The sequence below is a fragment of the Vitis riparia genome, chromosome 8, assembly GCF_004353265.1.
Source record: "Vitis riparia cultivar Riparia Gloire de Montpellier isolate 1030 chromosome 8, EGFV_Vit.rip_1.0, whole genome shotgun sequence".
Lineage (NCBI taxonomy): Eukaryota > Viridiplantae > Streptophyta > Magnoliopsida > Vitales > Vitaceae > Vitis > Vitis riparia.
In genome coordinates, this window is record NC_048438.1 from 185814 (window position 1) to 207972 (window position 22159).

Genomic DNA, 22159 nt, shown 5'->3' on the forward strand with positions numbered 1-22159 from the left:
AAAGATGAAGTGTTAGGCCATTGTAGGGAGTTTTATGACCAGAAGAGGTATGTAAAAAGTCAGAATGCTACATTTTGTGTTAATTCCAAAGAAAGGAGGTACCAAGGACTTGAAAGATTTTAGGCCAACAAGCCTGGTGGGTAGGCTATATAAGCTTCTAGCTCAGGTATTGGCCAATAGGCCAAGGAGACCCTCTCTCTCCTAATTGATTTGTGTTGGCAATTGATGCAATTAGCTGTCTTTTGGAGAGAGCCAAGAGGAGTTGTTTTTTCTTCAGATTCAAGTGAGGCTTCAAAAGCATTTAAGCTTGTTGCTCATGTTGTTCAAAGCCAACTCAGGTTTGAAAATAAACCTTGTAAAAAGTGAATTAAATCCCAATTGGTGGGGTTGTTAATGTGGAGGAATTGGCTTCAAAGTTGGGATGTAGGGTGGGGGACCTTCCATCTACTTACTTGAGTCTCCCTTTGGGAGCCCCATTCAAGAAAAAAAAAATTGGTGTGGGATAGGATAAAGGAGAGGTTTCGATGAAGGCCATCAACATGGAAAAGATAATATATTTTGAAAGGGGGAAGGCTTACTTTGTTCTTTCTTCAATCAGAAAACTCTTTTAAATTGCCATAACTCCTTTGTAGGAAGAAAACTCAAAAAGGTCTAGAGAGTTGCCTCTTTATGCATTTTTTGGACAATTTGGAAGGCAGGGAACCAAAAAACATTCGAAAATGCGAAGCAGCCAATTCGATTGTTGAAGAGCACCTTCATTAGGAGCTTGTTGTCATCCTTTAATCGATTTTCTAAATTGGGTGGGATCTAGATGAGGAAGGGAGTAGTTTTTTGTGCTTTGCCTCGAAATGAAAGGAGCAGAAGAGCATTTGAAAATGCAGAGTAGCTAGTTCATTGGTTGAAGGGCTCCTTCGCTAGAAGTTTTTGCCATGGGTTAGGATATACATAACAGGAGGATCAACACCTTTTTGTACATTGTTTGGGATCTAGAATCAGTAAGAGACTAGTTTTTTGTGTTTTTCCTCCAAGCTATGCCTTTTGTTGTCCTTTGTACATAAGTTGTGCACCTTAGTGTATAGTTTTTAAAATCTTCAATATATTCTCTTTGCATATTTATCAAAAAAGAAAAATGTCATAGAACATGCAGGCCTTAATGATGGACATTAAGATGTTAATAGTTAAATCCTACGAAAGAAATGGTGGACTGATCTAGTTGACATTCCGCAAACAAAATCAGCAGCTTAACTTAGCTTTGATTAGATATATTAATGAGGGTAGGTTTGTTCATTGGACCTTCTTGAAAGCAGTCAGAGATGAAAGGATAATCTTTTAGGCAAAGGGTTGCTACAGAAAATTGAATTGGCTCTGGGAGCTCTCACTATTTCTTGTCATTTTCAAAATCAGGATGGCTTTATTTCTCTGTTTTCAGGGATTATGGTTCATTTTTAAGTAGTAAAAGAGAAGGCTTATGGAAGAAACTGTGAGCAGTTTAGGGTATTGGGAGTGATTTCAATATAATCCATTTCCCCTTGGAAAAGCATAATTATGCTTGAAACTAAGCAGACACGAATAGATTCTCCAATTTGATTTTAGAGTTTGAGTTGTTGGATTTTCCATTAGGTCATGGGTAAAATTCACTTAGCTAGATAGGCAGGACAATTAATGTCTAGAATGTTGTTCTCTGGTTCTCCACTGATGGGAGAACCATTTTTTAAATGTTAACCATAGTTCTTTAGCAAACTAGTCTCTGATCATTTACTATTATCTCTTTGATTGTGGTGGCTTCAGTTCTTATAAGAGTAAAAGTTCAGTGTGATAATTATGCTTTATTTGGAAACCCTCATTTCCAATTGGTAAAGAAAATAAAAGGAGAAAGAAGATCTTACAAAGGTGCAATAGGGTGGATGAAGCAAACTGAGGCTTGGGATATGGTGAAGGGCCATGTGACTGAAAGAAGGCAATCATAATAAAAGGTTTTTTCCATCTTGTAATCAATGCTCTATAGATGAGGAAATCATGCATCAGGAAAGAGGAGACAAGTGAGGATCTCTCGCTTCTACCACAGATTTTGGAGAATAATATTTCACAGTTCAAATTTTAGTTACATGGAATAATAGAAATGCAAGATTGGATGGAGAGATGAGTAGGAAGGAAGAGATCCTGTCATCCTTTAAGGATCTTTGTGGTGATAAAGAGTCGGGTCCATACCCAATTAAACATGACCTTTTGAAAACAAAATTGGGAGACCATAACGAGGAATAACAGGGGTTTCTTAAATCCTTCAGTTAATCAGGTACATTTCAGACAAGAAAATTAGATGGACCACTTCAAAAGACTAGAGGGAGTGCAAAAGACTTGAGACCTTAGATGAATCACTTCAGTGGGGAGGCATGTACAAGTTGTTTGCAAAAGTTTTAGCCCCAATGTTAAAATAAATATTAAAAGTGCTGTCAAACTGGATATTCAAAAAGCTTATGATCACAGGAATTCCAACCTTTTATCATACCTTCTCAACCTGATGGATTTTGGGGACATTTAGATTGGTTCACTGAGGTCTTGTCTCTCCATTGTGAGAATCTTTTTCAAAGCAGTGCAATGCAAGAGGATCCCCATTTCTTCTTATTGATCATTGTCATGGAAATTCAGAGCAGAATAGCCAATGTGGATATAGGAGGGGATCACTGAGGTCTTATCTCCCACATTCTTTATCCTGATGATATACTGGTACTCTGTAAGATAGATCCAGATAACTGTGATATTGCCATTATGTTCTCCATTGCTTTGATATCATTTCCAGTTCAACAGTGAACCTGGACACAACTGGGTTAATTCCAGTTGGCCAGGTGGGGATTTAGATTTTCTGCTAGTGTTAGGTTGCAAAAGAGGTAAATTCCCTTCATCTTATTTGTGCCTTACATTGGGAGCTAAGTTTAAAGCCAAGGTAGTTTGTAACCTAGAATTGAGAGGCTAACAGCAGAATGGTAACCCGGAAAGGGACTGTACTAAAATGTGGTGGATTATCTATCTTGAAGAGCATATTGTGGAGTCTTCAAGTTCTTTATATGTCCTTTTTCACCATCCCATCATCAGTCAAAGATTGGTTCAAGTAACTTCAGAAGGAACTTTTATAAGGAGACCCAGAGGTGGTTAAGGAGATGCGCTTAGTTTGTCAGGAATCAATTTGTTCCGCTATGTCAATTGTGGGAAAGGAGGGAGGTTTATGAGCAATGATCTTATCACTGCTTTGTAAGGCCTATTAGAGAAATGATTATGAAGATTTGTAATGGAAAGGGAAAATTTATGAAAGAAAATGGCAGTAAGAAAGTATGGATTGAAGGAAGGTGATTGGAGTACTAAGGAGGTGAGAAGAAGCCCATTAGGAGGGAGTCAATGGATGTTTCAAATTGATCCAATTTTCTATCTGCGATGGGAGGAGGATTAGATTTTGGCTTGATAGTTAGCATGAGGATAGCCCTTAGAAAACTTGCTTCCAAATTTATTCATCATTGTTCACGATCTTAATGCTTGAATTAGTGACCATATGAGGCTGTTGTAGCCAGGAAAGATGTTGACTTAGATAATTGGAAGCTCTCTAGAAATAGAATATTCTCAATGAAATTAATTTTTCACATATTAGATAGTAGCAAAGGAACTATATTCCCAACCTCTAAAATTTGACTCCCAATTGTCCAATCTAAACTGGCACTTTTTGTGAGGCACTTGGGAAAGATCCTCAAATTAGACTATTCAAGGAAGAGGGCTTTGTTTTTGACAAATAGGTGCATCTTGTGTAAAAAGATTAAAGAGTCAACCAACCACATTCTCATTAATTGGACGGTGCCAAATGCTTTGGTCTCCTATTTCTTTTTGGAGTGGTGCATATCCTTCCTAAGTTGGTTAAGGAAGTCCTTCTAGTTTGCATGGAAATTTATCAAAAAGACTAAACAGACGAGTGAAAGAATGGTCCCCTTTGTTTATTCTACTACCTTTGGAAGGAGTGTGGGCTTTTTGAAGGAGTAGGTGGCACAATCCTAAAGCTTAAGGGAAATCTGAATATTCCTCTAGACTGCAACCTCTATAAGTGCTCACAAGTATACTAATGTGGAGTTTATGGATGGATTGTGTTGTGTTGGCTAGGTCTATCCTCATTGGTTTTTGTTTTCTCTAGTTCTTTGTGTTTACCTCTCTTCTTTTCTTGCATTTCCTTTTGCCTCTCCTTGGGTTTCCCATGTATATTCCTTGTGTACTATATGCTTCAACCTTATGGCACTTTATAATATTATCTCCAATTTAGTGAAAGAAAAAATAAATATCATGCATTTAACACAGTATGTGTATCTAATTAAAAGAATCCCATATCCTATCCCAATAAGGGTAAGGCAAAGTAGGCTTGTGGTTGGTCCACTCCCATTGCCAAACCTAGTTGCATTATGTTGTATTCATATGACCCCTTTCTTTAATTAGATTGTGTAGTTAGATGATTTACAGAGTCAAGTACCTACTTATTTCAAGCATAGATACAACTGCATCATAAATCCAAAGAATTCAACAGGTGTACAACAAAAGATAAAATACCATGTGAAAAAACTTAAAAAGTGGCTAAAATTATTATAATGGAACCTTTGTTGAATAATGAGTATAAATCAAACACATTTTGATGATACTTTGCTTTATAAGGGAGATCATATAAAACCCAATTGTAGGGGGAAAAAATAAGGAAACAAATCATTTTAATAGAACAAGAAAATATATACATATGAGCAAATATAAGCATGTCTACGAAAATATCAGCATGCTCAAACGAATGTGATACTATTGTATTCCTTGGCCATACAGATGAAACAATAATTTAACCAATAATTAATTTCACTTATCTTCAGATCAATAATTTTAGTTAAACCAATAACTAATCATGTTGAACCTCAAAATTTCAATTACATATTAGAAATTGGGACAATGAATTGTCTTATTGTATGCATTGTTTCAAAACTATCTCACATAAAAATAAATGGAATTTATAATATATGTTTGACTTTATTGAAACCTACATGTTGCAATCTCTTGCTAAGCACTAAAATAAAACTTAAAGGTTTGGAGCAAAGAGGGTTTTGGTAATGTGTAGTCAAGAAGGAGATGGCTCTAACTCAGATAGGCCCTTGGGAATCTAAGGAAAGGGAAGTACCTCTTTCTCTTGAGGAAGCCAAAGCTAAAAGGATAGCAAGGGAAGAGTATCGCAAGTGGGCCTCTTTGGAAGAAGTCTCTAGGAGAGATTTGGCTAAAGAAGCATCACAAAAACACTAACTTTTTTACAAAATGGCTAATGTGCATAAGAGAAGAAATTGTTTGGCCAAAATCAAAATGAATAAGGCTTAGCTATATGAGGAGTAGAAGATAAAGGAAGGGTTAGTTCAAGCCTTACAAAATTTGTTGTGTGATCCAAGAAGTGGAGACCTAGCATCAATGGGATGTCTTCTAAAGTCTTAAACACTCAAGAGGTTGAAGGATTAGAGGTGTTTTTTCACTGAGGAGGTGGTGTTTAGGGCTTTGTTGGACTTGAACGGGGATAAGGGTCAAGCCTAAATGGTTTTCATGTGGCTTTCTGGTAATTCAATTAAGGCTTTTGGAAAGAACGAAGTGTTAGGACTCTTTAGGGAGTTCTATCACTAGGGAAAGTTTTAAAAAAAGTTATATGTTAGATTTATGGTGTAAATTACCAAAAATTAAAAAAAAAAAAAAGTGCCAATGACCTAAAAAATTTTAGACCAATTAGTCTGGTGAGTGGCTTGTGAAAGCTCTTGGCTAAGGTGATGGAAAATAGGTTGAAAAAAGTGGCTAAAAAAATAGTTTCCAAATTCCAAAATGCTTTGGTGGGGAAAGCAGATTCTTAATGTAATGCATATGATGCAATTAAGTATATGATGAAGAGTGGATCCAATAGTGTAATTTGTAAGCTTGGCATTAAGAAGGCATACGACCATGTCAACTAAAGTTTTTGTTATCCATTCTTGGAAAAATAGGGTTTGGCCAAAAATTGAGATGTCTCATCTATTGTTTGCCAATGACAATCTAGTGAGGATTTGGCTATTGAATTGGGATGTAGGGTTGGAGAGCTTCCAACTACATATTTGGAGCTTCCCCTAAGCACTCCATTCAAAGTAGAGTCAATTTAGGACAATGTGGAAGAAAGATTTTGTAGAAGATCATTGTTGTGGAAAAGGCAATAGATTTTGAAAGCAGGGGAGGCTTATCCAAATTCAAAGTACCTTATCTAGTTTGTCTATTTATTTTATATCCCTATTCAGAGGGCACTCTAGTGAAATGATGGATTGTTTGAAAGAAGAAAAGAAAGGGGAGTCTAAGACTCAAATGCCTTTTTTTGGATAATAATGCTCTCTTAGTCAAAGATATGCTTCAAGAGGAGAAACCTTTTGGAAAAAAGTCATTTAGGAAAAGTATGAAAAGGATGGAAAGGGAGGTGAGGGGAGGGGTTGGGTGGTTGGCAAAGTGAGGGAAGAGTTTGGGGTTGGGCTCATGGAAAAACATTAGAAAGGGAGAAGACCCGGTTGATGATAGAGTATCTTTAAAGGTGGGAAATAGGAGGGTGAAGTTTTGGAATGATAGATAGAGCAAAAAATGAACCCTTATGAATGTTTTTCCTCTCCTTGTATGCTTGAGTGGGAAAAAAGGGAGGGGGCACTGGATTCCTTGTTTAACTAAACATTTGAGTGATTGGAAACTAGATAATTTGAGACGTTTTTCTCAATGCTACAAGGAAGGTCTGTGAAGAGGAAAGAAAAGGATAAAGTGGTAAGGATGGACTCTAGGAACAGGGTCTACTCTGTCAAATCTTCATATTCCATTCTAGAGTCGGGCCATGCAATTTCTTTCCCTGTTGCCATTATTTATTTGGAATTCATCGTTCCTATCAAAAGCAAGTTTTTTTGCATAAGAAGCTAATTGGGGTAAGGTGTTGACTTTGGATTAGCTTTAGAAGAGAGGCTAGTCATTGGCGAACAGATGTCTCCTTTGCAAAAGCAAAGCATAATCAATAGATCACATTTTCCTACATTGTGCCAAGGTAAGGGCACTATGACAGCTTTCATTCTCTTTGTTCAGCATTGCACAGATCCTTCCTCCTGCAATCAGGAAGGTTTTTTTAAGTTGGCATCACTCTTTTATGGGAAGAAAGTGCAAGAAGGTTTAGAGAGCAACTCTCTTATGTATTTTTTTTCTGATAATTTGGAAGGGAATGGATCGAAGAGTGTTCAAAAGAGAGGAGCATCAATTCAAGCACTAAAGTGCTCTTTCCTCATAAATCAAGCGTTATGGGTTATCATGTACATAGAAGAAGGCTCAACACCTTTAATTGATTTTATAGATTAGGTAGGATGTGGAGGGAGTAATTGCTTTTGTGCTCTCTCTTTCTAACAATGTCTTTTACTATCCATTATATGTCTTGTGTACCTTGGTGTACAACTTCTTTTCTTTTTTATATATTTATAATATATAATTGCTTACTTATAAAAAACAATTAAAAAATATCTCTTACTGAGTTGTTGGGGGGAGGGGGAGGGGGAGGGAAGGTGGTGCAGTGTGATTCTATTAAATAAAATAAAATAAATAAACCAAAAAGAAAAAGGAAAAGAAAAACTCCATATAGAGAAACAATACAAGATGCAAACTTAAGAAAGAAACAAAAATGTCTAAGAGCAACCCTAAGATTTACTAATTACAATTCAAGAAGTCCAAAAATCACCCACAAAAGAAATCAGTGTTTTGCTCCCCTTTTTGCTAAAAAATTTGCCACTTAATTGCTAAGCTAGGAATCTAACAAAAACTTGGCAAAGCCACCCATGAAATCTCAGTGAGCCTCCTTCCTTTTTAAATAGTCAAGAAATGACAATGGAATCTCCTTCTACTAGAATATTGGATAGGCCCAGAGTTTTAGCTTGCACAATGCCCTCCTTAAACAGCTAGAATTCCTATCTCGATAACAAAAACCACTTTTATAGGTTTAGAGTAGGCTTTTATTATTGTACCTGCAACGATTTTTAAGCACTCCTCCAATCCTTATTTGCTTTAGGATACATAAGCAACATCCATCAAAATTTAACTACATGTAACTTTGATGAGGAGGTAACCATGCTGGAAAAGTATTCTCGACCAATCTCCTAAACCTGCTTACAAGGTTCCAATCTAATAATAGAAGGTTCAAAGGAGTGCTTGTGAAGGCTTCAACTGTAGAAGCTCAAAGAGAGGAGAAAGAATAGAACAAGTTCTGAACTAAATCTAACTTCACACACCATCAAATATTGATACACAGACAGGCATCAAAGGCACCAGATATCTTTGGAGGTATGACCTCTAACTTTTCATTTGGGAACTAAGTTGGGATGGCTTATAGTTTTACGGAATTGTTTATCCGCAATTTCATTGATAGTAAGGTTCTACTGTGACATCTTAAGCTTATAATGTGAACAAAATTATTTAGTGCTATTTGAACTTTGAGATTATGGGTGTATTTGCATCATATAGATTCTTTCAGGATTTCAGGTGTTTCATTTACAGTTTTGCATGAATTGAAGATGATAAAAACTGTCCATAATACATGAGAGATGGCCTTGGTGCAGGGTGTGACTGTTGCACTTCCAAATATTGAGGGTCCAGGATTTAGGCATTGTAGTCTGATTAACAGAATTGCAAATCCTGCAATAAGGGTGGAGATGAGCAAGTCCCTGATTGATTCACCTGTGTTATCATCCCTAGTTGCATTTCATTGTATTTACATGACTTAGAGAGCCAAGTTGCCATACATTTTGGGAATGGCTACAACCAGTATCGTAAGCTAAAAAAACCAACACTCATATAGGAAGTGAAGCTACACTATTGTAGAATAGAATATTTGTAAACAGCTGAAAGTACTGTAAGATAGAACCATTGTTGAAGAGCAAATGAAAATCAAAAACATTTTTGACAGTAGTCCATATTATGTTATGGGAAATCATATATAAAAAAATAAATAAATAAATAAAAAATAATAAAAAAATAGTTGTAAGGGCTTGAAGTAAATAAACCAATTGTTTCAATAAAACCAGAGAAGGCATGAAATATATAGGAAGTTCTTCTCTTTCTTTTTCCCTAATAAATATGTAGAAAGAAAAATGATGAACCAAAAATTGTACTTTTTAGAAGCATGCTCACATGAATGAGATATTTCTACTCAGCAAGCAGATAGATGTAATTATCAGTATCCTTGCTGCACAGAACCAAGAATTATTATTTTATTGCTCAGCTATATGGATGAAATTTTGTGGGAATCATTCAAAAATGGTCATCACTTACTGAGGAGGGAGTTCAGGATCTGTAGAAGCCTCACTGAGAACCCGTTCCAGTTCTTGAATGTTCTGCTTTAATTCACGTGACAATTTGTCATGTGCTGGAAGTTTTGCAACGCTAGGATAGTATGCTCGAGCCACAAAAAGCCGGTCCTTCAACTTCTTGACCATCATATCCTTCATATCTTCCCTATGTTCTTGACGCCATAGGCAGTAGCTCCCAAATTTCAACTCACATGACTTTTCACTTTCATCAACAACACTTTTAATGACTTCCACAACAATTTTTGTGTGCTGTCACAGATTTCAAAGTTAATATGGAGGCCATACAAGGACTAGAAACTGAACAGCATGATGACAAAAATGCCAGCAGAGAGTAAGATGTATGCATACATTTGTACCAGAAGGCGGTTTCAACATAACAGGAGGTGGAGCAGATAAACCTATAAATGATTAGAGAGAATTTTAATTGCCATCTTTTAAGGAGATAAGGAAGAGTAATTGGACAAAACCTGAACAAAATGAGCTCAAACAGACCTCTTTTTGGTGGACTAACTTGTGTGGCATCCTCATCAATTGTTCTGTTTCCAACTTTCTTGCCCAAGCTTTCAGTGACATCCTGGCATACAGAATGTTTGAGAAAATATGAAAAACCCAGGTCAAATAGGAGTAGAGATGCCTGTACTAGCAGCATTGAAGAACATTGTAAAGCTAATAAATCAACCATTGACAAGAAGAATAAGCCTGAGGTCAAAGTTCAGTGTGTATGATGCATCTACATATACCTCCCTTTACTAAGGAAAAAAAAATTGACTTAGAGCCATGGGCCTTAAGTCCCACTCACTTACGAAATTGTAAAAGAGAAAAAAAAACGAGTATAAAAGCATAAAAAACCACAAACTTATTACTGTTGAATCCAAAAGAAAAAATGAGAGAAAATGTGATAGATAGGCCCTAAAAATATGTGCTTCTATCTACCTTATCTAGGACTCCAAAAAATCCTTCATGATGGTTGGATTAATTGAAGAGGACAAATTAGTTGCCTTGATCAAAAGGAACCTTTGTGCTTTTATCTGAGATTTTGGGCAGTGGAAAGAATTAGAACTACTGCAATTCCAGAGGGTATAGAGATGCATGGTTACAGGAAATTTGCTCAAATGATAATAAGCTTCAGTTTCCTTGTCTCTCCTAACCCTTAACTGGTTTACATTTTACTGCTACATACTGAGCATCAAACAAGAGTGTCAACCCTTCCTTCTACTGTGTGGCAGTGTTTCATGCATCAAGATGACATATCACTCTCCGAGAAATCAATTTTCGGTTTAAAATGGACTTTTGGTATGCATGACTAGGAGTTGGATGATTTTGTAGTGCGATTATATCCAGAAACAATATCTTTCATTATTAATATAGTATTGACTTTGACCCATACTCCTTAGCACAAAGAATCATCTTTTTTTTAAGATGTAGAGAATATAGGTTATGTCAATTTTTTTTTTTATGGGAGAGAGAGAGCGAGAGAGAGAGCGTGAGCGCGGCGGTGAGCGAGAACGTGAGGAAGGAAAAAGGCGAGTTTACGCCGGTGAGGAAGATGAAGATGAAGATAAGGAGGGGTCTCGAAGAAGGCAAAGGGGGAGCAAGTTCGCAGTAGAGTCCAAGGTGTTCGAGCTGGAGCTTATAGAGAGGAGGAAAACCCCAAATATTTATAGAGGAAAGTAAGGGGGGAGTCTCGTCTTGGGTCAGAGTGGGAGTGGAGAGTTTAGGGTTCCTAATGGAGGGCCTAAACCACTGTATAAGGGACGAGAAGGAAGACAGATGGGTGAGGGAATGGAAGGAACAGGGGAGATCCTACTCTCTAATGCGAAGCATAAATAAAGCGGGATGCTTCCTCCGGCTAGGGGTAACCGACTTGGAACGAAAACATTATTTATCTATATCCCAAAAAGTAGAGGCGGAAAAAAGGGATGGGCTGCAATGGCAGAAAATCTACAGATACTGCGAAGGTCAATCGACAGAAAGGACAATATGAAAGAAGAAATGGTCGGTGGAAACATGGATGTGAAGAGAACGTTCGCGGAAATGGTGAAGAGACCGATCTGCAGAGATATAAATTCAGTTCAGGTGAAGGTATGGAGGGAGGAAATCCACAGAAACCTGAAAAAATTGGAGTATTGTGTTGTTAGGAGCTGGAACCCTAGGTCAGGCGATGAAGAAGATTTGGAAAAATTGGGGAAATTTCTGGCGAGCTCTTGGGGATTGAAAGGAAGGTTAGGGCTGGCAAAATTGGAGAGAAGCAGAATCTTGTTGGAATTTGAATCTTTGGTTGAAGCTCAACGGGTTTCCCTTTCAGGTGAAAGAACAATGGGAGGGCTAAGGCTGAGCTTTGAGAAATGGAGTCCAAAGAGTGGATGCAGGGAGGAGGAGGAACAAAGTCATGAAGTTTGGGTTAGAATCTTTGGACTACCAGTATCGTTGTGGAACCCGACTATGCTGAGAAGGGTGGGGGATGAATACGGTGGCTTCGTTGCCATCGATCCACAGACGGCGAAGATGGACGAGCTCCAATGGGCTAGGATTCTAGTTAAGACGGGTGGCGGAGCTAAACCGAGTTCATTGGTGATTGGGTATGAGGAGGAAGCTTATACCCTTGCCCTTTGGTGGGAGCTCAGGCCGTCAGTCAAGAAGGTTAGGGTTGACAATCGAAAATGGGGAGAGGTCAGGGATGACAACACCTCACGCTCCGGTTCGCGCATGGAGGTGGAATCGGCCATTGAAAAGCCCGAGGAGCTGCTATTGTCAGATGAGGGGACGTGGAGGCAGGAGAGGGTTATGGGCCGAGAGGGGATAGCTGACTGGGCCCAACAATCAGCGCCCATGGGATATGAGAGAAGGGCATGTGAGCCGAATCCTTCAAGCCTAAAGTTAAAGGGAGTGGTGAAAGAAGGGGCGGGGCCAGAGGCTAGGTCGCCCAAGAGCTGGGCTTTTGACAGGGATGGCTCTTTGATGGATGGGGCCAGACCAATTAAGCCCACGGCCCAAGAGTCAATCTTTGCACGGCCCGAGGAGCTGATGTGTTCAGATAAGAGGTTGGGCTAGCAGGAGAGTAACTTGGGCTTGAAAGGAAAAGCAGACCAGGCCCAAACGTCAGTGATAAGGGGCGTAGAGAAGAGTCCATGTGGGTTGAGTGCAGTGATGGGCCTAACATTAAAGGAAAGGGTGACCATCTCTGTTGGACCAGAGGCTAGCCAGCCCAAAAGAGGGGCTCAGGATAGGAGAAGCCCAACGGCTGAGATGGAAGAGGCCAGATCAAGTCAGTCCATGGCCCAAAACAAAGGTAAAAGACCCCTGGAGAAAGAAAGTCTTCTGGATTGCAGAATTGCTAGCAACGGGAGTTCTTTAAAGGGAGAGCACTTAGTCATCTGGGAGACAGAGGAAATAAGGAAGAAAAGGGAGAAAGCCATACTCTCAACAACAGACAAGGCGCTAGCAGAGGAAGCCATGAGGTATGATTATGGACTAAGAGTAGAGAGGAAAAGGGGTTATGGGTCTTCTCATCTCATCCTGTATTCTTTTGATCGGACTACGAAGGGGGAGTCTTTCGATCACTCTGGGGTGCTAGGGGAAAGAAATGAAGTTGGCCCCGGAATGGATGGAAATGGATGCTGGGACTTGGTAGAATTCAATAAGGATCGTAATTTGGCTAGGGGGGTGAAGTGGGATTCAGAGAGGTCAATTATTCAAGAGGTCAGAAATGAGAAAGAGGATAGATGGGAAGAAAGTAGCTTGGCCAAGTTTAGTCACTTTCTGGGCTTTTCGACAAAGGGGCTGGAAAAGGAAATCTTGAACTTCTTGATCAAAATAAGAAAGAGACGGGAGAGAATTCATAGCAAAGAATTGATGGAGAAGTCAAAATTTGAAAGGGAATTGAAGAGGCTGGAGTGTTCAGTTAATTATGAGAAGGGGTATAAGCAAAAAGGCCCTTCACAGGGCAAAGGGGATCAACTTGTAGTAGATTAATGAAGCTAAAGCTGTTAAGTTGGAATGTGAGGGGGGCAAATGACAGGTCCAAGAGGAAAATTATCAAGATATTCATAAGGAATCAAAAAGTTGACTTACTGTGTATTCAGGAGACAAAAATTCAGTCAATGTCGGAGGGGGTGGTGAGAAGTTTAGGCTCGGGAAGATTCTTAGATTGGAGGGCTTTGGATGCGGATGGGGCAGCGGGAGGACTGTTGATTTGCTGGGATAAAAGGTCGCTGGAAATTGTGGATTGGGAGGAGGGCCAATACTCCCTTTCGTGTAGATTCAAGAATGTGGAAGATGGGGCTGTTTGGGCGTTTATGGCCCATTCACCAAAGAGGAAAGAGAGTGTTTGTGGGAAGAGATTGGGGCTGTAAAAGGAATTTGGGACGAGCCGTGGTGCTTAGGGGGTGACTTTAATAGTACCCTCTTTCAAAGAGAAAGAAGCCGACAAGGGAGAATAACCCCGACCATGAGGAGATTTGCTCACATTATTGATGATTTAGGGCTGGTAGATCTCTCGTTGCAAGGGGAAGTGTTCACATGGAGCGGGGGCCTTAATAACCAGACTTGGGCAAGATTGGACAGGTTCTTGGTGTCTCCTAGTTGGCTAGATCAGTTCAGTGGGGTGATTCAAAGAAGGCCGCCTCGTCCGGTTTCTGACCACTTCCCCATTCTTCTAGAAGGAGGCGGGCTAAGGAGAGGTCCTTCTCCTTTCAGATTCGAAAACATGTGGTTAAAAACTGAGGGTTTTCTAGACCTAATCCGGAATTGGTGGAGGGGAATTGAGGTCAGAGGCACTACTAGTTATAGATTGGCAGCAAAGATGAAGGAGCTCAAACAGAAACTAAAAGTTTGGAATAGAGAAGTCTTTGGAAATCTGGAAGGTAACAAAAGTGCAGCCCTGCAGCAAGTGGATTATTGAGACCATGTGGAAAGTGAAAGAAGATTGTCTTTGGAGGAGACAGAATTAAAAAAAGGAAGCAAAGGAAAGCTATAAAAAATGGGTTCTCTTGGAAGAAAGTCATTGGAGACAACTCTCAAGGGAGATATGGCTTAAGGAAGGGGATAAAAATACGGGATTTTTTCATTGGATGGCGAATGCCCACCGTAACAATAACTCCTTGGACAGAATTAAAATTGATGGGGTTTGGCTGTTAGAGGATCAAGAAGTAAGGAAAGGGATTGCAAATGCTTATCAGCAGATGCTCTCAGAAGACTTGGGGTGGAAGGCGGATATTGGGAGGATCCAACTAGATCAAATTAGCCAGCAAGAAGCAGAGAATCTTGAGATTCCGTTCTCTGAAAATGAAATACATTCAGCTTTGATGGAGATGAATGGGGATAAAGCCCCTGGGCCGGATGGCTTTACTATGGCGTTTTGGCAAAGTTGCTGGAATTTTGTGAAAGGGGAGATCTTGGAGATGTTTAAGGAGTTTCATGAGCAAAGCTCCTTTCTCAAAAGTCTCAATAATACTTTTCTGGTTCTGATTCCTAAGAAAGGGGGACCGGCTGACTTGGGAGATTTCAGACCCATTAGTCTCCTGGGGGGGCTTTACAAATTGATGGCTAAAGTGTTAGCTAATAGACTCAAGAGAGTGTTAAACAAAGTGGTAGCCCCAACCCAGAATGCTTTTGTGATGGGAAGACAAATCCTTGATGCTTCTTTAATTGCGAATGAGGTGATAGACTCGTGGCAGAAAAGAAAAGAGAAATGGCTCATTTGTAAGTTGGATATTGAGAAAGCATATGATAGTATCAACTGGCAGTTCTTGTTGAAGACACTTCACAAAATAGGATTTGGCTCAAAGTGGTTGGGTTGGATGTGAAGTTGTATATTTTCAACCAAGTTTTCAGTTCTAGTTAATGGGGTTCCAGCTGGATTCTTTTCGAGTTCTAAAGGGCTTCGTCAAGGGGATCCATTATCTCCTTACCTCTTCGTTCTGGGAATGGAAGTTCTAGATGCCCTAATTAGGAGGGCGGTTGCGGGGGGTTACCTCTCAGGTTGCAGTATTCAGGGTGATAGGAGACACAATCTAAAAATCTCCCATCTCTTCTTTGCTGATGATACAATAGTGTTCTGTGAGGCTAACAAAGAGCACTTAACACATTTGAGTTGGATTCTTTTGTGGTTTGAAGCAGCGTCAGGCCTAAGGATTAATTTGGACAAAAGTGAAATTATCCCAGTTGGTGTGGTGGAGGAGATTGAGGAGTTGGCAGTGGAGTTAGGATGTAGGGTGGGCTCGCTGCCTTCTCAATACTTGGGCTTGCCATTAGGGGCTCCTAACAAAGCCCCTTCAGTTTGGGATGGGGTGGAAGAGAAAGTGAGGAGGAGACTAGCACGATGGAAACGACAATATATCTCCAAAGGGGGGAGAATCACTCTCACTCTCATAAGGAGCACTTTGGCTAGCATGCCAATCTATCACGTGTCTTTGTTCCAGATGCCTAAGTCAGTGGCTAGGAGATTAGATAAAGCTCAAAGAGATTTCCTTTGGGGTGGGGGAAGTGTGGAAAGGAAAGCTCATCTAATCAAGTGGGAGGTGATTTGTGAGGATAAGAGCAAGGGAGGGCTAGGCTTAAGGAAGCTAGTGCTTTTGAACAAAGCTTTGCTTGGTAAATAGATCTGGAGATTTGCTTATGATAAAGATAATCTTTGGAAGCAAGTGATAACGGCGAAATATGGGCAAGAAGGTCATGGTTGGAGAGCAAAGAGGGCTTATGGGGCGTTCGGAGTAGGGGTGTGGAAGGAAATTTGGAAGGAAACTGATTGGTGCTGGGATAACATGGGGTTCATAGTTGGGAAGGGAAGCAAAATCAATTTTTGGACTGATGTTTGGTGTAATGGTACAAGGCTGTCCCAAAACTTCCCCCACCTATTTGCTATGGCTTCTCATAGGAATGCTACGGTGGAGGAGATGTGGGATCAGAATTTCGGTCAAGGGGGGTGGAATCTAAGATTTTTGAGGGACTTTAATGATTGGGAGATGGATATGATAGGAAACTTGCTACATGCTCTGAGGTATTACAAGCCCTCTATGGAGGAAGATTCAATCTGCTGGAAGGGAGGAAGGAATGGCAAATTTAGGGTAAAAGAAGCTTATAGATTGGTGGCCAGACCCAATGAGATTGTTTTTCCATCAAGATGCATTTGGGTGGATTCAATCCCAACCAAGATTGCATTCTTTGCTTGGGAGGCTACATGGGGGAGGGTGCTCACTCTTGATAGACTTCAGAAAAGAGGATGGCAGCTTCCAAATTGTTGTTTTCTATGTGGTTGTAAAGAAGAAACTGTAAATCATATTCTTATTCACTGTATAATGGTCAGAGTTCTGTAGGATATTGTTTTTAGGTTATTAGGTGTGCAGCGGGTCTTTCCAAAAACTGTAAAGGAGGTCTTAACTAGCTGGAGGGGCCCTTTTGTGGGAAAGAAAAGGAAAAAGATATGGAAATCCATACCGTTGTGTATTTTTTGGACGGTGTGAAAGGAAAGAAATAGACTAGCTTTTAGGAGGGGAGTGTTAGATATTCAAAAGCTTAAGAATTCTTTTGTTTGTAGTTTGTGGAGCTGGGCTAGATTGTATATTGGTGAGGAGTGTATGTCCCTTATAGGGTTCTTGGAATGGTTAGTGTCCAACTAAGGGGTGGTGAGCCTTGTTGGTCTTATTTTTTGCTTTGAGAGGGGGTAGTTGCTTTGTATACCCCCTGTATACTTGTAACTTTCCACCTCTTCATTAATATATCTTGCTTTACTTATCAAAAAAAATATATATAAAGAAGAGGTGAGTGTCAGCAAGACTGATGGATGCTATCCTTAACAAGTGGCAACAAGAGATGAGCAAATTTCCAGATCATATTCCTTAGTTTAGATGGTAGGTTGCCATGAGAGGTATAACTTTTCATCTCCTATGGATATAATTATGACAACTGAAGAGTTTTTCAGAGGCTACCTGAACTGTGGTAGCAAAGTGACTACAGAAGTCCTACAAAGGAAAGAACCACATAAAAGAAGTGAACACGGGTTGCTTCCAGCCTCTAAGGATATAAAAGAAAGATTATTATTTTATCAAAATAGCAGTAGAATTTTTTATTTTTTTTTATAGGTAAATAAGAGCTTATATTAGAAACGCCAAGAAGCAGTGAAAACAGTACACACGAAGTATACAAACATCACCCAAGAAACTAGGCAAAAAGAAAGACAAAAAACTTTTCCCCTAACTAGACAAACAACCACGCTATAAAATCAAACATAGACAAAGTATGATCCTTTAAATACACCCTAGCCCAATTCAAAAAAGTATACAAAAAAGAATGTTTTATAGTTTGGTCAGACTGTTCAACATCATTGAACACTCTTCCATTTCTTTCCTTCCATAAAGTCCACATTAAGCATAAAGGGGTGGAAAAATTGAAGAGCCAAGTTCTGGCTTCTTACTCAAACAGGTAGCACAAGTTTTGCATTTACAATGTCAAAGAACAAATGGGCTCATGAGGGACCATACTGAATGGCTAAAGGGGGTGGGATGGTGCTGATTGAAACAGGCCTAAGACAATAGTGACTCATGATCATAGGTGCCAAAAAGGGTCAAGGTGCAACAGAGGATGTCAAAGCACAGCCCAATCCTCAATAAAAATAACACTACAAAATTTATAGAAATGCACCAACTCCAAAGGTCAAAATAATATCCATTAAGCAGCAATGGGGGGCAAAACAATGTAAAGGCAGACCATTAACATATCCTAATTTGATTCAAATATTCAATGTGACTATTGGAAACAAAAACAGAAAATTACTCATTAATCATGTATACCTAAAGCATACAGCATTGTGTAAAGTCAAAGTAAAAAACATAGAACTTCCAATGGGGAAAAACAAAAGAAAACCTTATAAAACAGAAATTTCAGTGAAAAACTCAGGGAAAAAAAATTCAAGTTAATTGAAAAAAGAATTTGCAAGGTAATTTCAAAATGAGGATTGATAAGTTGTCCTGCATAAAAGCAAGCTCTCATGAAATAGCCCCATCAATGGTTAAAAGAGGAACCAAAAGGTTTTAAAAGTAAGAAGTTATAATTAAAACACACACAACTTTCCTGTTCCTTGGGCTCAAAGTGGTGTGCTTTGTTGCAACTTTAACTATCTATTCGTCTTTTTTATGTGATGGACACTTTTAACAACTGAGCTTTTGTCATTTAAATTAAAAATTAATTTATCTGCCAGAAGAAATGAAGACAAAGACAAGAATTAAGATGAAAGAAATGAAGGCAGGTTAATCCCAACCTCTGTGGATGTAAAACACAAGTGATTTATTCTTAAAAAATCAGGACTCTTCAAACCAATTATCTCAGGCAGCAGGGAGATGAATGGATCTATCATATGCTCTGGTTAAATGCAAAAATGTTTGAGATTAAAACCAGCAAGGTGAAAGGCAAATTCATAGGAAGGATCATCAAGAGAGGAAAGGGCTATGTGAGATGGATCAAAATGGGTAGGTCTTGTTTGCCTGTTGAAGAGTGTGTATTGCTACTACAGTTGAAAATCAGCGAAAACATTCATAGGTGACTTGCAAAACAATGGAAGGTGGTATTTGGCTTGAAAATAAAAAATCATGTTGGGGGATCTGCTATTATGTCAAAGATGAGAGACTTGGGTGTTGAAGAGGGTTGATGCTAAGGCTTTGGGGAATTGAGGTCTAATGTTGCAGAAGCGGGTTACACAATGGAGATCTGAAAGGGCACATTATATTTAGGTAGTGAAGAAGAAGCTGGTCACAGTGGGTGATACTATTTGGGTCGAGTTGGCAACCTCTGATACCATCAAGAAGATGGAATCAATGTTGCCTAGTAGGTGGTCAGGGCAACATTGGTGGCCTTTAATGGAATGTATAAAATGCTGGGCCATCAACAATTGGGAAGTAAAATGGATCTTGCAGTCAGAGGATCCATTGTTTCAGACCACCGTTTTCAGTGGTTAGAGCCTGTCAATCAACTGTTCTCACAATCAATTCCAGGCAAATGAATGCTGAATTCAACTGGTGGGATTAACACTTCATCTATGAGATAGGCTGTTTAAAAAGGCAGAGGACGCTTGCAGGGGGTTTGTGGTGGTGCATGAAAACAGTGCCATCCTCCAACAGCCCAATAGGTTCATATTTTGGTCAAGTCCAAGGATAAGCTTGTATAAGGAACTCAGCAATCACTGCAGGTACTACTTGTTTCACAGGGCCATATTAGTGGGAATTGCCCCTTGGATGCCATTGGCACTGTTCTTGGCCCCAGATTGTGGCAGCTTTGGTGTTGCTAGGGCAAGCATAACCAGTTGAGAGGTAAAAGATAAAGCTTCTGGTTTTTTCAGCTCCTCCAGGGGCAAGGACAGTTGGGAGGTGGGGTGGGGGTGGTGCAGCAAAAAGTTGGGGTCACATTGATGGAGGAAAGCCTGAGAAAGATCCTCTCATCATCCCATCATTCAAAGAGATCCAAGATTTTATGAATCCAAACATCCCATCTTTAAAGAACCACTTTTCCCTATAAGCACCAAATAGATAATAGCAACTCCATCCTCTTCCACAAGAAGGCTATTAATCCCCAGACCATCAACCTTGAAAAGCCTTCCATGAGGGTTATAATCCCTTCCTCTATAGTTGTTCTAGAACCAACAAACTTTTGGAAAGCCTTAATCACATCACTAAATTTTAATGAGATTTAATCATACTGCCATTGATCTTTAATAATGCTTCAAATCTTCATTTGGTCGACATTCCCCAATAACCACTCATCAAAACTAAGTTTTAGATTCCCTAACGGAGGAGACTCCACACTGCCTTACCCCTAATCCCAAGTCCTATTCCCCTTTCCCTCTCCAATCAAAGCATAATCATGCTAACAGGAATGCCACCAAATTCCTAGGAAACTAGCCCTAAAGATAAATCCACAAGTACTCTGGTGCCCTTCACACAGCTTCAAAAAGTCCAACATTCCTCTCCAACCAAATAATATAGAATAGAAAGCATGGCCAACTACCAAATCACCTGACCTCTTAGACTACCCATGAAACCTTTAAAAAGCAATGAGTATCAAATGTCCAAAACTTCTAAAAGGAATCCAAGACAAGGGAACCATTGAAAACCGTTTGTTCCACAATCCCAAAGGGATAGATAGTGCAGTGAAAAGAAAGATGATCCACCCACTCATTACAAACAGACCAGGGGTAGAGCTAGATAGGTTCTTTTGATCTGTACTAGCTACTAACCAAGAAACAGCTCTAGCTTTAAAGGGATCTTTAGCTTTCTAAATAAAATTACCTAGAGGAAAGGCAACACAAGGATCAATCTTGAAAGGGCATGGAACCAAAAAAATATGGAGAACGGCTTGAAATAACCAAAGTTCAGATCTCCTTCATCCAACGAGAACAAATACAGGAAAAGGTCATCAATCTCTAAATTTGACAAATTATGTGAAAGGTTGAAATTCCCCAGATAAGAAAACTGCGATTGATGAATGATATGAGAGATAAAAATAACATAACCCTTGAGATAAGCTAGAAATTAGGATAGAGAATAAAGAGAGGTCCATTCCCCTATCCTCCTCCAATCGGCAAATGTTGGAGCCATCACCCACCCTGAACAAAAGTAAGAGAAGTTTGTAATGGATCTCCAACCACACTAGTGTGACTACCTTTTCTCTTTGATACACAATGTATACTATTACAAAGTAAGCAAAAGACCAAAAAGTGAGGTGCGAAAACACAAAAACCAGCAACCACACCCTACAAATAGCCTAACCATTCCACAAATTCTAATGATAACAAAGAACCTGTCCCCAATATACAATCCCCCAAATTCTAACAACCACACCAATGTGATCACCCTATCACAATCCTGCCAACCCATTTGTTAGATTGCATCCTCTATATATTTTTTAAAATTATACGTAGCAAAGAAAAAACTTCTTATGAAATCACAAAAGCCATTTACCTAAAAGAGCTCTACTTTCTCAAGAACATCCCTTTCCAAAGCCTCAACCGATGTTCACTCTCATGCTAGCAAACCTAACACTAATTTAAAAGGCGCTCTATGTTCCTATTCTCAACCCTCAATAAGATAAATCTTCCTGAATCATCTCAATTTTGGAACCAACACAAATAGGAACCTCTAAAATAAAACACATGCAAACATGGGCCAAGTGAAACTCAACTAGGGCAATTCTCCCTCCACTTCCCACCCAGAAAATAAATCAATAAGCAAGAGTGTTCTCATCCAACCACCCAATCTATAAATTTGGATCAAGCAGAAGGTTCAAAAAAATGGAGGACCTGAGGATTCCCTCCCAAAGTAAAGCCTAGATACGACAGGGAATCAAACACTTGCCTCACAAACCATAAAGGACAAGAATGTTAGAAAGATGTTCACAACTAATATAGATGCTTGAAGGCGCTTTATCTATACTGATCATAAGACTGAAAACTAGACCAGGAACTAAGAGAATGAGTTTGATAATATAAATGTTACAAGCAAGATCATCTTTGAGGCACGTTTGAAAGTAGGATTGTGGAGAGAGGAAAGGGCTATCCTCATTTGTTTAACATAAGCATAAAGGGTTTGCATGGCTCTTGATATCTCTGGATTGTTCCTATAACTGGAAGGAGGAGAAGCAACAACAATTGAAAGTTTAGTTTAGAGATGCACAAAATTAAGCTGAGACATAACAGGTTTGTTCTGTAATACCATGAGATCAGGAGGTATTTTTGTGATTTTCCCAAGGAGTTCTGATCTATTATGCCTTGGCTACTTTAGCTATTGCAACCCAGA

The 22159-nt window shown here is 39.3% G+C and overlaps 1 protein-coding gene across 1 annotated transcript in view; it reads right to left on the reverse strand.

Moving 5' to 3' along the window:
- The window catches only part of LOC117920261 (probable galacturonosyltransferase 7), a 30560-nt gene that overhangs the window by 3274 nt on the left and 5127 nt on the right, over positions 1-22159 (reverse strand). The window contains exons 4-6 of the mRNA XM_034837693.1: positions 9873-9954; positions 9729-9778; positions 9343-9629 (exon numbers count right to left, since the gene is read on the reverse strand). Of these exons, the coding sequence (XP_034693584.1) occupies positions 9343-9629; positions 9729-9778; positions 9873-9954 (419 nt within the window). The remainder of the gene's footprint in view (positions 1-9342; positions 9630-9728; positions 9779-9872; positions 9955-22159) is intronic.